This window comes from Leuresthes tenuis, unplaced genomic scaffold, assembly GCF_036924035.1.
Source record: "Leuresthes tenuis unplaced genomic scaffold, fLeuTen1.0.hap1 SCAF_19, whole genome shotgun sequence".
NCBI lineage: Eukaryota > Metazoa > Chordata > Actinopteri > Atheriniformes > Atherinopsidae > Leuresthes > Leuresthes tenuis.
The window spans coordinates 15,119,982-15,137,143 of record NW_027325373.1 but is presented as its reverse complement, the minus strand read 5'-3'; the positions used below and the strand labels follow the sequence as shown (position 1 = coordinate 15,137,143).

General features: G+C 38.8%; 2 protein-coding genes across 2 annotated transcripts; one reads left to right on the top strand and one right to left on the bottom strand.

Moving 5' to 3' along the window:
* Positions 1-4,471: 4,471 nt before the first annotated feature.
* On the top strand, positions 4,472-6,912 carry rx3 (retinal homeobox gene 3). The gene is made up of 3 exons (XM_072371994.1): positions 4,472-4,812; positions 5,116-5,348; positions 6,083-6,912. The coding sequence occupies exons 1-3, from the start codon at positions 4,551-4,553 to the stop codon at positions 6,530-6,532; spliced, it is 945 nt and encodes a 314-aa protein (XP_072228095.1). The 5' UTR covers positions 4,472-4,550; the 3' UTR covers positions 6,533-6,912.
* A 1,513-nt stretch (positions 6,913-8,425) lies between these two features.
* Positions 8,426-9,923, bottom strand: grp (gastrin-releasing peptide). The gene is made up of 3 exons (XM_072371993.1): positions 9,422-9,923; positions 8,783-9,012; positions 8,426-8,688 (listed from the first exon to the last, which is right to left on the bottom strand). The coding sequence occupies exons 1-3, from the start codon at positions 9,573-9,575 to the stop codon at positions 8,635-8,637; spliced, it is 438 nt and encodes a 145-aa protein (XP_072228094.1). The 5' UTR covers positions 9,576-9,923; the 3' UTR covers positions 8,426-8,634.
* Positions 9,924-17,162: the final 7,239 nt, after the last annotated feature.

Below are 17,162 nucleotides of genomic sequence, written 5' to 3'. Positions count from 1 at the left end.
CGTACATGAGCATTTATGAAAATGCATGGAGGTACTTCACACTGAGAAAACAAATGTATCGGTCAAATAAAGATGTATATTGAATAAAACAATGGGTCAGTTTGTGTTGCAAAGCTGAAAAAGACCTCCTAAAAGGTTCAATTTCCTCATTTGTCAGACATATACAGCTTTTACACATATACTGAGCTCCATGTGTGGAAACCAGTTATAAATAATCAAAACTATCAATAATCCATGGTCAAAAATATTTAAGTTGATGCATAAAGTTTTATGTTCAAAGTTTTTATTTCAAGTCCTCTTTGACTTTTCAGATTTTCAGTTTAGCTGCACAGGCCTTAAATATTTAACATCAGGTTGCTACAAGTAATCCTATTTACAAGAATCTGGGATAATGCAGTGAAAAAGGAATGGGTCTTAATTTAATTGGGCATTATCCAAACAGTTAGTAATGATGCAGGGGTTGCTGAGAAGCGTCAATGTTCAGAGTTTTACACGAGACCAAGTTTGAACGGCTGTGGATTTGTGAAGTCTGGAGATTACTTCTAATAGGATCAGCACAGCCAAGGTTGTCAGCCTGTGCCCTCTGTCTCTCCCTCTGTCTCCGTCTTTCTCCTCATAATCTTTAAGTGTTAGATATTTCATTTTACTTTAAAATACAGTACAAGACACAGTGCAAAAATGCCAAACGCTGTTACATTCATATTCAAGTAGGAAACAACAAAACTCTTAGCATTTCAGGATGCCTGCACATACATAGCTGCTAAAGTTAAGTTAAAGCGAGTGATTCCAACAAATATTTAGACATTTTCTTGACGGGACACTGAAAAACGTTTTGGGAATACCTACAATATAAAGGTTTAAAATGTTAAATGCTGTCAAATAGAACAGAAGGTTATGCTTCAAAGGTTGATATTTATAAGTAATAATTCAATAGCTTGTCAAAATGAACTGAAATAACTTTATGTAATAAAATCGTTGATGAACATAAACTGGCTGACATGAAATATGCTGGAGAAAAGATGAAATTGTTCACTATGTTGAATAAATGGTTGAAGCAATTAAGCAATTAATTACAGCAATTAAGATGATGTATAGATAGTTAGCTAAAGGTAAGTTGTAGTTTGTGAATTTTGTCTGGCAGAAATAGTTGAAAACCAGCCTGCATTCCATCTCTTGATGTCTTTGTTGGAATAGATACACACCTGCCTACAAATTTCAGATGTGCTGTGGTCAAATGTTTTAATGGCAGTACATCAAAGATTCGACAGGTTCTTCTTTTGCTCGTGCTCTTACTCCAACAAATCTTTTTTACAAAACAGACAAATACTAACACTGTCACACACCTCTCATTGTATGAGTGGATTCCATTTAAACTCAGAAGTTTTATTTGCCAGTAGGGAAAAAAAATGGAACGTTTCCCAAAGTCAGATTTCCAACTTGGAAAAACAAAGGAACCTCACTAGACCTGCCTTCAGTGCCCAGTATGGCTGCCCTGTGCATGAAAAGTGGCATTAGTGGCTCCTTTGTTTGTTAATTGTATTTCATTCATCAAAAGTTAAAACAACAACAAACAAAAAAACAACAACAATGCAAATGCTGAATGAAAGGGGGCAGAAAGAAGCAAACTTATGCTGTCTACCCCTTTTTCAATGATCACTTCACAGATTAAATTATAATATGTGTCCAAAAGAAAAAAATGGAAAAAGAACAACAACAATAATAACGTCAACAACAACAACCACAAAATAGCATGAAATAAGTTTAAGTGATGGCTGCTGAGCAGCCATCTACTCAACATCAAACAAACGCACACGCATATCTGTAGACACATATGAACCCATTCAAACATACATACTTTCACACATACATGTACCCACACAGTCACATGTGCACATGCATGTGAATACACACATAGTTTTATAATATAATGTTTGATCCTCTTTGGTTTGATGATGCAATGTTCCTTCAGTTTAGTTCTGAATCTCGGTTTATTAAATATCTCTGTTCCTTTTAAGTTATAACGACTTACTCTTTTTTCTATTCTTTTCTGGATGTTAATTGGCAATACGTTTTTATGAGCTTTAAACATTATTTGAAGACGACTGTTAGTCAACCACTTTCTGAAATTTCATCAACTTTAACTGAAAGAATAATGGATTTGTATGCTCTCTATAATCCTTTCAACTAATTATCCTTATGGTTATTTTTTGTAAAATAAAAACTGAACGAGAAAATGATTTTGCATGCATTCCCCCATATTTCAACACAGTAGGTCAGATATGGAACAATCATTAAAGCATTAGTGGCTTTAACAAACCGCTTAAACATCTTTTAGTTTGTGTCTCATTACATCAATTGTATGCACAATACTGCCCAACCTCCATATTGCTGTGATGTCTGCTAATGATAACTAATCGATTCAGCGAGCACAATAATCAACTAATACTGGTTTTCTGACTCAGTGGAACTTCAGTGTGATGTCATTCCCAGCTCTGGGATCTGACCTCAGAGGTAAAGGGCAATGCAGCAAACGTATATAACTGCATTTCCATCTAAAGTTAAAAAGTGTTAAAAAGTTGATCTGTTATCATCTTGACTGTTTGGGCTACACACCAAAAAAAGCACCATCCCTGACAAGAATCGTAACCTGTTGTTCTTACATTTACCCAACTGAGATTTAAGTTTTACCTTTGGACTGAACAGTGTAGCTGTTGGCTTCTCTTTCTACTCCTTAAATAACCAGTCATGGCTTCCTGACACATATAATTCATTGCCTCTCAGCAAGAAAACAAAATTCCCAAATACTGAAGAGCCTAATTTAGACTTTGGTCTTAGTTTTTTTGGATGTATTTGTTGAACTTAAGACATTTTTTTTAACTCTCAAAGATAAAAGTGTCAAGCTGTTTTCATTCCCAATGCATGATTGGGCTCTGGTTGCACTATCCAAGGTTCAAGTAGAAGTTTGTCTATATAATCCCCTACAATAATGTCCTGGAGATACTTTTTAGGCTGGAAAAGAGAAGGTTTGAAGAACAGTTTCAAATTGCATTGACAAACCAGTAATTGTCTGTGCATTAATGGCGACACTGGAGTGTCCTACTTCTGTCATGCTACAGACTTCTACTATCATGCTGAACTAGAAGTTTAATTCAGCCTGTGCGCGCAAACAAGCTGATGAGAAACAGTTTGCCAAAGTCACGACATAACTGCCAGTGACTTCAAACTCAAAGAACTTTTTCACATAAGAACCCTGTGTCACTAAACTGAGACATGGCTCTCGGACACAGATGGCAAGTTGTGCCAGTAACCCTTTCACAACTGATTGTTTTTCAAATTTATGTAGTAACTGCGTTAATTCCGTTGTCACCTGCCATGCCCATGCACTGCTTGTTTTTTAGGTTTTTTTTGTTAAAACTGTTCAACGGTACATGAGGTGTCGCAAGCTGTAGCTTTTTACTTCCTGTTTGCCCACGATATTAAACGCTGTCATAGTGGACACAAGAAAATAAGAGGGAATCTCTAAAATGCTTTGCAGTACTAATTGGTGTTTCTTAAGACGGTGTTCATTTAGCATCTCACTGTCTTTCCGAGGCCCACCTCCTCTTTTGGGCGAGCGGAGGTCAACTTCTTTAATTAGGAAAAGCTAAATAGTTTTAGGGGTTTTAACTCTTTTCAGTAAAATAATGTAATCCCCTTAAGCAGGATTACCACACTGCTGTCAATCTTTGTTTGCTGTTAAGTGGCTATAGCTTCAAATTGTTATTGTTTGTGCTTTGTCACTTTGTTTGACTCAGCACCTATAAGACCTTTTATTTTTAAAAGAAAAAGAAAAAGAAAAAAAGTCTGTGTAAAAATGCCAGAAACATGATTTGATTTCACTTAATGAAGCCATTCAAGTGTTCAAGTGTCTTTTATTCAACATGTGTCAGGGGGGGCATGATCCTTCTTTAGATCAATAAAACAAATAGTTCTTCAGATATAAAGTCCATTCATTTTTGGCAACAATATCTTGATGACTTGATTAAATATTAAGCTGTCATCTTGCAATCCTTGTCCTTACCAGAAATCTTGTAATTATGATTTTGTTGTACCTTAATCTGTGGGCCTAATCTTCCCCTTTTTCACAGACTGACATGAACATGACATCTGGAGGAGTGGAAAGACGGTTTTAAGATTTATGTAAGTGGGTTTAGAGCCAGCACTGGTCCTGGTGCACTTGGGATGGGGAGGAGCAAGGGAGGGTGTGGAGGTTGGTGCCTGCAAGGGCGCACAGTTACCCTAAATCCAGCAGGACTGAATCCAACAGGACGTCCCCTCTGTGACGTGGGGCGGGGGGTGCCGCACGAGCAGGGGGTCTTACAGAAGGAACTACTTTAAAAGCCGACACCGAAGATGCTCCTCAAACACTGACCGAGACGCGAGTTCGTATCCTGCGCGCAAGTTTTCCAACCTCTTTAGATTCCAACGAAAAGCAAGAGCAAGAAACACACCGAGAAGAAGCCGGAGCGAGTTTATTTTTGACAGTTTTTTTGTCTGGACTTTACAAACAAATGTGGCTTCTTGGCTCAAGTTCCCAAGTGATGATGACGGATGAGCGCTTGTCCCCCTCCGCGCGCTCCGTCCAGAGTCCGGGGAACATTCCGTCCACAGTCCACAGCATAGAGGCCATACTGGGATTTAAAGAGGACACCATCTTCCACAAATCAGCGTCCTACGGCGTGACAGAAAAAGTCCAGGTCAAAGATGTAGAGCGCAGCGGGAATGTGGTGGTGACCCAAGTGAAGAAAGGTCATTACTCAGACAGCTGTGACGGTAAGTTTTAGATTAAAGTCTAAAATGCAGGCTGTTTATTGCATGCGGTATCATCTGTTTTAAGACTTACACAGTTTTGCACCGTTTTAAATCCACAGATAACCCGTCACTTTTACTATTTCTCAAGAAAATTGTTACATTTTATTTTTGCATATAGCGCCGAATTTTGTAAACGTTCGTCAAGTGAGGAAAAATAAGTACATATTTTTTTATATATAAAGGGGAGCTGGCTTACGAGAAACTAGCAGAATTTGACTTTAAGGGCCAAAGCATTTTTTTTTTCACGCTGTCTCCTCCCGACAGGTGTGTGTTGTGGCAGCACAGGTGAAGCCTCAGTGTGTCCGGACTCGCCCGACGGAGACGGCAAACTGTCCGACGATGAAAACCAAAAGAAGAAGCATCGGCGGAACAGAACCACCTTCACCACCTTCCAGCTCCACGAACTGGAACGAGCTTTCGAGAAGTCCCACTACCCGGACGTTTACAGCAGAGAGGAGCTGGCCCTTAAGGTCAACCTACCGGAGGTCCGAGTGCAGGTATGTCTCTCAGTTAATGGCATTCTGGATCATTCGTTCGGCTTGTAGGCCACAGCAATAATGATGGCCGCTTATGTAGGCTGTAAATAAGGCCATATCTGCATTGTTTTCTTTTACTTGCAGAACTCAAACTATAAGTACAACGCGATTCATCTAAATTCAAAGTTTGCTTTATAATTTTCATTTTATTCGTTCGCATTTTAAATCCAACATGCGTCAGTTATAAAAATGTACTCTATTGTCTTTTATATGTGAGGATATTTTGCTGTTGTATTCTGGATATAAACGTTTTAAAAAATGCTCCCGGTTTCATCCATTATTCACATACACTTATTGAATCGGTGAAGACGGGGCAAATTTTACTTGCAGGGTGGAAAAAGAATATCTTTCTGTATCGTTCTGTATTTAGAGTTTGTTGCATCTTTTCTATCTATATTTATCTATCTGTATTTTTATATAAATAGCTTTAATCACAGTTAAATCTTTAAGTGACAAAAAACGTCTAGTTAGTCTCTTGAAATGTAAAGGTTACAAGAGTCATTCTTTATTTACTAAAATGATACAACTTAAATAAAATCTTGAGTACTTTCTTCTTTGGCATTTGAAATTATTCAAATGCTGCCATACTATGTTCGGTCTTACATTTAAGGCCCACATTAAAAAAAGAAAGAAAAAGCAGTGAAGATAGTGATTTATTTTAAAAATGCTCAAAGAGTTCTCCTCTTTCTTTTTAGGTGTGGTTCCAAAACCGGCGGGCCAAGTGGCGTCGTCAAGAGAAGCTGGAGGTGAGCTCCATCAAGCTGCAAGACACCCCCTCCTCTTCTCTGCTCTCCTTCAGCCGCTCCTCCACCAGCTCCCTTGGCTCCGGGCTCCAACTCGACCCCTGGCTCTCCTGCCCGATCACCACCTCCACCTCCCTGCAGTCGCTGCCAGGCTTCATCAGCAGCTCGCAGAGTCTCCCGGGCACCTACACTCCTTCGCCACCCCCTTCCATGCCCTCTAACTTGTCAGCCTCTTTATTCAGCTCCCAAGCCCTGGGACACGGCCCTCACCTGCACCACATTGGCTCTATGTGCCCCCCGCCCCCAGCATACCAGTGCTCAGCTGACCCCAGGAACTCCAGTATTGCCTCACTGAGGATGAAGGCCAAGGAACACATTCATTCAATTGGGAAGACGTGGTGATACTGGGTGGAAGTTCTAAGTGGACATGAGGACCCAGAATGCACCATGTAGAATTTTTGGAAAAACTTTATCCTCCCGCTGATGGGATGTTGGAATTTCTAAAGTGCCAGAGCTCCACTTTCCCTCCAGGATTCTAGACTTCCTCATCAATTACACCAGATTTCCTGAAAAGCTGTGGCACAGACTGTGAAGTAACTACTAAACACTTACAATTCATTGTCCTCTGGTGTTCTTCTTCTCCTTTTATTATCTTTGTAAATCGTTTTTACTTTTAACTTGTACAGTCAGTCGGTCCGATGCCATTCTTATACATTCCTGTGTTGCCAATATAACAAATACATTCCATCGATATCTGTTTATTCTGCTCGTTGTAATGGAGCAGCATTAATTCTGGACCATATTCATGGTCATTTTCATAGACAATGTAACAATTGTTATTTTTTTTCTCCAAAGAATAAACTTCATATTTACAAATGTTTGGCTTCTCTAATTTTCCTAAAAAATTTGGCACTTTTGGGACGAGGATATTTGTCTGTGATACCTGACAGAATTAAAATAGAACACAAATGTGTACGTTTACATCAGGACTGAATGCAGTGTGAGGGAAATCTATTGCAGCATGACATCAGTCACCTGCTGTACATCTAATAAGATCAGATTTATAAAAAAGATATTTACTTCACAAGTGATCCTTTTTTTTTCTTTTTGTCGATAAGAGTTACAGCACAAACTCAGTGCGTTTAATAATGGGAAATATTGAATGTAGCACCCCTTAGTGGTGGATGACTGTCAAGTGAGGAACAAAAATATTCAGGAAGAGAAATTACTTCTGAAATGAAAGTGTTTTCAAAAAAGTGGTTGATTTTAAGCTGTAGTTTTATGATAATCACTATTTTCTTTTAAAAATAAACTGAACTGCCAAAAAGTAAAAGTGGGGTGTGTTTTACAGAAGGGGTTTGAGCTCCCGGACTTCCTCTGTCTGTTTTAGAGAGTCTCTCAGCCCACTTGTTTCCTCCTCATTAACTCCTGTAAACTGTATCCTATTCGCTCCAGGGATTAGACTCATAATGGGGGGTGAAAGTGGATTGTTCTGTTGTTGTTCACCAATCATCCGTGACAAATGAGTAAAGAGAAGTAGCGTGAAAATTTTTCTTTTGGCTTTTAGGGAAAGATATGTTTAACCAAACTGTTTCAATTAGCATGTCCTATTGTCTGCTAGTGTCCCCCCCCCCCCCCCCCCCCAAAAAAAAGACAGAACATCATCCACCCAACTCTCCTGATAAGGAAAAACACTTGGGTGCGTTTGTCTGATACTTTTTATCTGATGTGAAAGCAAAGCTATAAACTGCTCTCACGACCCATTTTCATATACAAGCGTGGTATTTTTTATTTTTTGTACTCCAGCTCACTGGAAAGTTACTCGAAATTGAATACAGAAGGAACAGATGCTCTTTAAATTGACACTATGCACCATCTAGTGGTAGAAACTAGGTACTGCACAGGTGGAGAGAACATGAGCTTTAATTTCAAATAGGGGACAAATGAGGGGGAGAGGAGCGTGAGGCGTCACAGTCAGGAGTTTGCATCTCCCATCATAATATGAATGTTCCCGACAATATCTTTACGCTCATTTGCAAACAGTCTTTCTTCTGAGGTACAAGTGGACACAAACAATGTAAAAAAAAAAGAGAGAAAATCTCCCCACAGCATAACAGAGCCACCGAATCCCTCCACTGTCGGCCTAAAATGTTCCGTATTTTCCTTTCATTCTACAAAACAATAAACGTGTGATTAAAAAAAAAAATAAAAAAACTGAACGTAATTTATGGTGTGTAAATCATGACTTGACACCCACCATGCAGTTATCACAATGGTAAATTTATTTCAGTTCCTCAGCTTCTGTAGTACAGCCTTGTCACATCAGTCAGTCATCTAAACACTTAGTGATGTACATGTAGAAATTTAAAAGAACGGAAAATTAAACATCTGTCAAGTTTCCAGCATTTTCTTACAGCAGAAAATATACACAGTGTTCATATGTGAATACAGAGCAGGTTGAGTAAATACCAATGGCTGTTTTTGAGACACACCTTGTCTTGCATTCATGAGAAGTCCTTGTCCTTCAGTTTCGAAGCCAGGTGAAGCAGGTGTGACAGCTATAAAACAGTGGTGAGATGGAGAAATGTCACCATATTTTGAACACTTGCAGGGATCACTCATTAGCGAGGGAGGTTAAATCTACAGACTGACCTCTCGGAGAGACACCTCCCCGTCCTCTTCTCTCCAGTCGCTGTGGAGCTGAGGCAGCCTCTGAGGCGCTGTCTGTTTTCGGTTCTCTGGTTGCAGAGCCGCCATAGGTCGCCCATGTCGGTCTAGTTTAGAGATCCGGACTGGTTCTGAGGGTGTGAGGTAGTCCCTGTCAAAGTTCTTCTCCTGCAGTGCAGGCCGGCTCTTAATGCTCTTCTTCCCCATTAAATGACCTGAGAAGTAAGACATAACGGGATTTGTGAACTGCTGTACAATAATAATAACTTTTCATCCAATTTTCATGGCAGGATTCTCCGAAAAATCATTTCATATAGACTCTAACAAAACAACTTCCATATCAAAGAACCGCTTTGATTCACTTTATTAGAACAAATGTTTCTTTCGATGTGCTGTCAAGACTGGAATAAAAACTAAACTATACTTTTCTGTCTGAGCTGACGGACAAATTAACATCATTATCATCAGTCAGATTAGACGGTCCTATAATGCAGAAAACAGGATGTAGAATTGCAATTAGTTCCTTTTTACATAGAATATCACCCTTGTAGGATTTGCTCTGAATATCATCTTCAGATAATGAAACAAATGCATGATTGTTTGAATTGAAATGATTTTCCTTACCTACTGCCCAGTGATTGCCGCGTGGATACATTTTTCCAACAACTGCTGCAGGACTCTCTGAACATTGAGAGAAACAAGGTATTGCAGCCAGAATAATAAAAACTGGCCACAGCCGTCTGCAAGTCCATGAATAACATAAGCACACACCGCCCATTGTACAAGAAAATTTCAGCTCTAAAGCTCGTGTATTAATCCTTAACTTGCAGTTAATCGGCTTGATTGGAAAAACTGAACTCAAAACATTTCCAGCACAGGTCGATTCTTATGCTGATCGATGACGTGGAGAAACAGGCGTCCAGCTACAGACTTGCTGAAGTTACGCTCCCGATGCCTTTGATAGAAATGACTAATGATCGAAGTTAAATGCCCCCCCTGACACAGCTGTACGTCAGCGGCTCATATTCTAAAAGTGTCACGAGCCGGCGACAAAATGAGAAAGCGATGATGACAAACGATCATTTAAGGTCTGTAATTAGTGGACGCTGTTGTTTGCCCTGATATTTTAGAGCGGCTGCAGGGGGTGTCGACGTCATTGCACACTGATGGAACTTGTTGGTTTCCGTATCAACAAAGCACCAGTAGGGGGGGACTTCAAACCAAGAAGGGCGCAACATCCAGCACCGAACAGAAATACTGAATACGAGTCCCTATTTTTTTGTCCATCCTACAGCTCCGCCTACTTCTGGCTCCACAAACCCAACCCAAACCAGTGGGTTACATCGCTGCGACTTTATCCGACATATGTTTACAGTTCGTGAAATTAATCAGCAAGTCAGGTGGACAGTAAATGTGGAGCAGACTTTGGAGTGGCACAAGAGTGGTAGTAAGCGTCCGTTTTCTGGGACTTTAAGGAGGGAAAGCTCGCGTGTTCCCATTCCATCAAACATGGTCCTGTTCATTTCCTACAGTGTATTCACTCTTGTTTTTTTCCCCTTTTTTCTAAGCTATAACTCCTTTACAAAAAACACACATAAATGCAACTTTGGTCAAAAGCTGCATCTTTTTCAGATGTATTGTTTAACTGTTTCTCTTCTTGTTAATTTCCTTTTCCACCATCTGAATGTAGTCTCGCCTTCTACGTCCCCAGTCTTGGTATAGCCTACCAATAAAAACTGAGCGACTTATGACAAACTGCATTTAAATGTGAATTTCTGGTTTCAATCTTTTCAAAGTCTTCTAGTGTATGGAAGGCATTAGTATACTTTGGCGATGGCACCATAACTAGAGACCCAACCTCAGACCCAATAATTTTTTTTCCTAAACATCTCATTTGGTTTAATATGCTGTGCTTCATTGCAAATTTTGTTAATAATATACTGCATCAGAATCTTAATTTCCTGGATTACTGGTTGATAACTACCACCCATTCAGCCAGTAACTCACAAAATGTATTGGCCACACGTTGTAATCCTTGTGATGAAATCCATCAGATTGAAACTCGGTTGGGTGGCGAAAAAAACAAACAGAATTGACATCAACTTGCTTTGCTACAATTCTTACATGTTGCTTTGAAACCAGGATGCTTAAGAACCACTTTAGTTTAAGTTATGCATGGTTTGAACCTACATATGATTAATTTGTCATGGTACAGTACAGGGTTAGAGCATTTAGGGTTTATTCATGTTACTAACACAGAATCCAAAGCCTAGCAAGGGGTGACTCATCTTATAGCAAAATAAAAACCAAAAACATATTTTTATATGATTTGAGAAAATGATTGTGCATCTGATAAGCTTTTTTTTATTTTATTCACAAGTTTATAGTCAGAGCCACTAGTTTTAAATATTTCTCAATACAGCTTGATGTTCATCATATAAATCAGGAAATAAGATGATAAAGCAGGGCAAGCTACCTTATTAACAATTCTGTCAGATTCACCCTATCATGTCCAATTTTAGATAACCAAGACAGTGATGATCAAAAATGGCAAACTCAAAGCTTAAGAGCAATAGTGCAGGGACTATTGGGTGAAATTTAAATGATTCCATTCAACTTTCATGTCTACAATTGGTGTCTTAAAAAGGCTGTGTTTACCTTGTCAACAAGGAAAGTGCAAACACCCATCAGGAATTCAGCACCTCAGAAGTGAAAATAACCTCAAACGTCAGAAGAAACTAGTTGTATCCAAAAGTCACAACCAAAAGTTTTATTTAAAGACAGTGTTACTTACCACTGAGTGTGTAACTACCTGAATCAGAGCATTTTGTTGCATTGTGGAGAATGTAGGACTCTGTGTCCTTCTTCATCTCTGGACTGTCCCGTTGATCACACCCACCACTGGTAATTCAATGTATAGCTTGTGGCCAGTAAAAGTTACGGTATCCCAGAAAACCCAACAACATTTCAGAATACACAACAACAAAACCAAACATGCAATAACTTTTAAGAAAACTCCAAGAATTATACAAAACATCCATCCATTTTCTAGACCCACTCAATTCAATTCAGGGTCATACGGCCTATCCAAATTGCTATTGGGTGAGAGGCAGTGTACTCCTTGAACGAGTCATCCATCACAGAGACAAACAAGACAATTAACCATGCAAGCCCACACTCACTCCTTGGGTCAATTTAGGATCATCAATTAACCTGACATGGGGGGAGGAAGCCAGAGTACCCTGAGACAACCCACACATAGCTGGGGAGAACATGCAAGCTCCACATAAAAGGGCCCCAGTCAAAATTCAAACTGGGAACCCCCAAGCTGTGAAGTGACAGTGGTAACCAATACACCACTGTGCAGCCCATTCCACAAAACAGATGCTGTGAAATGTTGTATCATTCTGTTATATGATATGCTTTTGCTTTGTGTTGTGATATGTTGTTTTCTGACTAAGAAAAATGATTAAATAGACTTAGGCCACCGGCTGTTGTATCGCATCTGCTAGCTTTTCAGAGAGAAAGTTCTCAACTCTGATTCAGTTCAGTTCAATTCAGTTTTACTCTTATTTATATAACAAATGTCATCTCAAGGCACTTCAATAATACAGTTCAATTCTAGCCAGTTACAGTCCAATTAATGTATAATCATAATCCAATCAAAACTAATTAATTAAATTCTAACACAGAGCCAATTCAAAAACATTTTCCTTGCTAACGAAACCAGCAGATTGTACCGAAACTTCAACCTCCCGTCCTGAGAATGCCTGAGGCGACTGTGGAGAGGAACGACTCCCTTTTAACAGGAAGAAACCTCTGGCAGAACCAGGCTCAGGAAGGGGGGCCATCCGCTTCAACCAGCTGGGGTTTGAGAAGACAGAAAAGAGGGGGAAAAAACACCATAACACCATTCAAAGGATACCTGTTGAGACCGGAAAACACAAGTTAATGACAACAATAATCCCAAATGTACATAGTTTCCTATGAGAAATTAAGCAAGGGAAAAAAAAGAGTAAAGTGGAGAAGAGGAAAAAGCATGACATAAGAGGCCCCCCAGCAATCTAGGTCTATTGCAGCTTAACTATGGGATGTTTCAGGGTCACCTGAGCCATGATCATTTTCTATCACTATCAAAGTAATGTTAAACACAGCCATGTTGTGTTGTGCCCTTAGCTATGCTTCTATAGGTCTACGCTGCTGGGGACCAACACTTTAGTCTCTACATATGTATACTTTATATGACATTACTGTTGTCATTAACTTGAGTTTCTCTTTCTCTGCAGATATCCCTGGCCTGGTGTTATGGGGCTTGTTGACCCCTCTTTCCTGTTCTTTGAACCCACAACTAGTCAAGGAAGATGGCCACCCTTCTCGAGTCTGGTTCTGCTGGAGGTTTCTTCCTGTTAAAAGGACATTTTCTTTTTTTCACTATCACATCATACATGCTCTGGATAGGGGATTGGATAGAGGAGAAGATTTAATGCAATATGATGGTTTTCTAAGATAGACAACTTTTTGTGAATTCACATAAAATGACATGGCCTAATTTAGATTTAAATAAATTTGTTTTCATTGGATTATAACTAGATTACAATGAATTGGACTAATAATAATTGTTGTGTATTGGTGCTGTTTAAAAATAAAACTGAAATGAAGTTAATCTTTGACAGAATGTATACTGGTTTTGATCTCATGTTACACAAAGGCCCTTGGCTGAAAGCATTCCATTCACTTCCCTTCTTTGTACTTATGACGTTTTTGTGTCTTCCTAAACAAAAGATTTAAGAATGATGTCTGCTCTGATGTGAAAATGCTCAAATGAATCATCTTTTCCTTCTGCCTCTTATCGGGGCTGTACTTTACAGGACATCCTTATAAGTCGTATTAAAGGGTATGAACAAGTTATATGACTGTTTCCCTTTGAGGACTAATTGACTTAATCACAGTACTTCCATACGTGCCATAAGCTGATTTTCAGACCATTGCTACAGGTTAGATTTAAAACGTTAATGTTTTTTTCAGTAAACATGCAGACCGGAGGCTAGTAGAATAGAACAGAGGAGCGCTGTAATAATGCAAATTAGTTTAAGACACTAAGATGCCTCAGGAAGAAGTTTGTTTACAACTTCTTGTAGTGCTTTATCGCATTTTTCTACACAAAACTCTCCTATTTAAGTCAATTTCTTTTTTCTTTTCATTAATTTTTACAAAATGCTCAACAACTGCCCACTTGCAGCCTTGTGATCAAATTACACACACAAAAAGAAAACAAGGAAAACTGTCAAACGAGATGTCACTGACAACAATGATGAGAATATCTGCTGTTTGTTACTTGTATGCTTAGTTTAAAGAGTCTAACAAAGGAGCATATAGCAGCTTGTGATCCACCGTCTACATCATTTACGAGAACAGTTTATTACAGAGTATTTGTGCCCCTGGAGAGGTCAACAATGTGACTTAAGCAGTCTTCATTCACAGCAAGGCACCCAAGCGTGAGCGTGTGTCAAATTCTCATACTTGACTGATCCCTTTCACGACAGTACTGACATACAGATAGCCAAAGATAAAGAGAATAGATGAGGACAGATAAGGAGTCCACACAGGTAAGTAACATTTTGTGTTGAAAAGGTTGAGGGTTTCCTCTGGGTATTGTCAGGTCACAACCCCACACACATCCCCGCAAGATATTAGCGAGTATATATGGCTCGAAACATATCCCATCCTCATCCAAGGATGACCTTAACAAAACAGGATGAGTCACCTATGTTCAAAGGGCAGCAACAGGTAGGACACGCGGCACAGTGCCATCTGAAATATTTGTTTGTTTACTTTTCATTGGAGACCTCAGGAAAATGTCATGAAACAAAAAAAATGTTGAAACCAGGAATGATGTGCGTGTGTACAAAACCGAAATAGAAAATTCCTAAAATCACAGATACAGAGGCTATTCATTTTATGTTTCAGATATAGTTTAATCCTAAAAGACATTATGGTGGATACTCATGAAAAGAGGGGGGGGGGGGGGGGGGGCAAGATAAAACATACTACATTGTGTAGGTATAAATTTGGAAAGACCACACACTGAGAAGCTGAGAAGGTTTTTAATTAGCTCACTAACTAATAAGTAACTCACTAAGTAACGAATAGATTAAGTAACGCTCAGTCATGCCTGATTGGCTCTCAAAAAAAAAAAAAATCGTTTTTTCATATTCATATTGAGGCTGCACAATCAAACCCAATCAAATTACGTTGAAAGGGTGCGTCATTCACCATTCACCATGTGCGAGGCTTAAATTATAGGTTTTCACTGAACTTTATAACTATGAAAAGGCATTAAAAATCATTCACCAGAAGTTGGTATTACCTGCAGTGCATTGAATAAAACACCTATTCAAACTGCAAGAGCAGCTCTATTTCTGCTTGACACTTTGGCTGGAATTGAAACAGCAGATGGCACTGTGGGGTGAATTCAAGCCGGATGCGGTTCTTAAAAATTATTCATGTCTTGTGCTGAAGTTTAAAGTGTAAATATATTTCATGATGTGAAATATTCATTACCTTGAAGCATCAAAAAAACTATGGGAAGTACAGACATAAAGATTTAGCTTTACAATTTATTTAAGATCTATTACTATCCTTATATGACAATAATTAGTTTTTGTTTAGTACATTACAATATCATTGCGATATGACAGATTTCTTCAGTCTAATTTGATAGATTTCACGCACAAATTAAAATCATTTTCTATTTTCAAGCTGGGATAATAACAATCTTCCTATTCTCTAGTCATTTCCATCATTCTTTTCAGTGTCATGCAATATATTGAGTGTCTGATGGTGGTGTCATATCTTCAGAAATAAGAGCTTTGTAAAAAAAGTAGAAATTATCAATTTAAGGGAGGCCTGTCAGCAGGGAAAGTGTCAATTAAAACTGACAGTTTGCCATTGTGAGGTTTTTATTGTTCGTGACTGTTTTGATTCTGACATTACTTAACAGTTCTCCTGACAGTCCTCAAAGGCAGCACAGATATTTCAAACAATTATTTCCCTCAAATTGTCATGCAAGCATTGCATCATTTAACTATAAAAGGCAACTCCACTGAAAAGTTTTTTTAAAGGACAGGTTTAACCCTTAACTTGTTTCATTTATCTGCCATTTAGCTTAGGAAAAATATTTTTTTTGCACATGTTACACACACACCTATTCTAAGCAAATTTGTTCTCAATTGAAACTATATGAATTACAGGTACAGGTGCTATTGTTAGAAATATTCAAACCTGTCGTGTGCCTCATCTTATGCACATTTCTGCAAAAAACATACATTTACTATCTTTCAACTCTATTTTCTTCACTTGAATTTGAAGCAAAACTGCCTTTTTCAACAGCGTTTGAACAGCTTGGCTTTCTGGTTAAGTACTGGCAGTGCGAGAGTTAACTTAGGAATCTGGAGCACCCTGAGGGATCTGAGGATAAATCAGGGCTCAAATGATAAAAACAATAAAAAGGGAAGAATGTCTTCTGTTTATAAACATAGTCGAATTTTTTCCCCTCATTCCTGATCTGTAGTGAGAGGCTGGGTACAGCTGGTTTCAATTGAGACAAAGTGCAAGCGAGAAGGGAAAAAAGCCTATCTGTGCAATTTCTTAATTTGTACCCTTCAATTACATTTGGCAATGTGGTGGTGATCTTTTAGAGCTGCAAAATATTAAGCATTTTAAATTATAATTAAAAAAATGCCACTGATACAAATATATTTTGTAAATGTATAAAATAAGCGAGAAAAATACAACGTAAGAAAACATTGTTCTGCCCCCCTTGAAGATCTAGTTTAAGCTTTTGTGTGGCAGAAAATGCTGGAATGAGAAAAAGGAATTGACTAGCTCTTAGCAGCCCTCTTATATCCAGCATGAATGGAAGCACCCTGACGTCATGTAACTCTGTAAGGGGAGGGGAGCAACCTCAGCTTCCTCTCATACACTGAATTTGTCACAGTGTATGGAAGCAGGAGGCACCACAAGGGCCTTTTATTACAAATACATATATGCTAAACTTCAGCTGCCCTCACAGTGTATGAAATGCATTTGTGTGGTAAGGTGAATAAATCTGGCACGGTCATTTACAGTAATGAAGAAGAATTAGCGCATGCTGCAGCATAGCTGGCTGCCTTTGGTTGGTCTCCAAGATGAATCAAGTACTGGTTGCAGGCCTAAGAGAGTCAGTCCTATTCTGCTGAAAGCTTCTCTCTGCAATATACCAGGTAGGTCATGAAACAAGTCATTTTGAGTCCAAAGTTTTTATGCATCACGTCGCAGTTTTTGGAACTCATTTGTTATTTTTCTGTCAGTACAGAACAGTCAAGAC

Excerpts from the sequence above, each read along its gene's own strand:
- rx3 (XM_072371994.1), top strand. The coding sequence starts at position 4,551 with ATGTGGCTTCTTGGCTCAAGTTCCCAAGTGATGATGACGGATGAGCGC. Across the intron at positions 4,813-5,115 it reads TTACTCAGACAGCTGTGACG|GTGTGTGTTGTGGCAGCACA; the intron begins GTAAGTTTTAGA and ends TCCTCCCGACAG. Across the intron at positions 5,349-6,082 it reads TACCGGAGGTCCGAGTGCAG|GTGTGGTTCCAAAACCGGCG; the intron begins GTATGTCTCTCA and ends CTTTCTTTTTAG.
- grp (XM_072371993.1), bottom strand. The coding sequence starts at position 9,575 with ATGGGCGGTGTGTGCTTATGTTATTCATGGACTTGCAGACGGCTGTGG. Across the intron at positions 9,013-9,421 it reads CGGCAATCACTGGGCAGTAG|GTCATTTAATGGGGAAGAAG; the intron begins GTAAGGAAAATC and ends CTTACTTCTCAG. Across the intron at positions 8,689-8,782 it reads GGGAGGTGTCTCTCCGAGAG|CTGTCACACCTGCTTCACCT; the intron begins GTCAGTCTGTAG and ends ACTGTTTTATAG.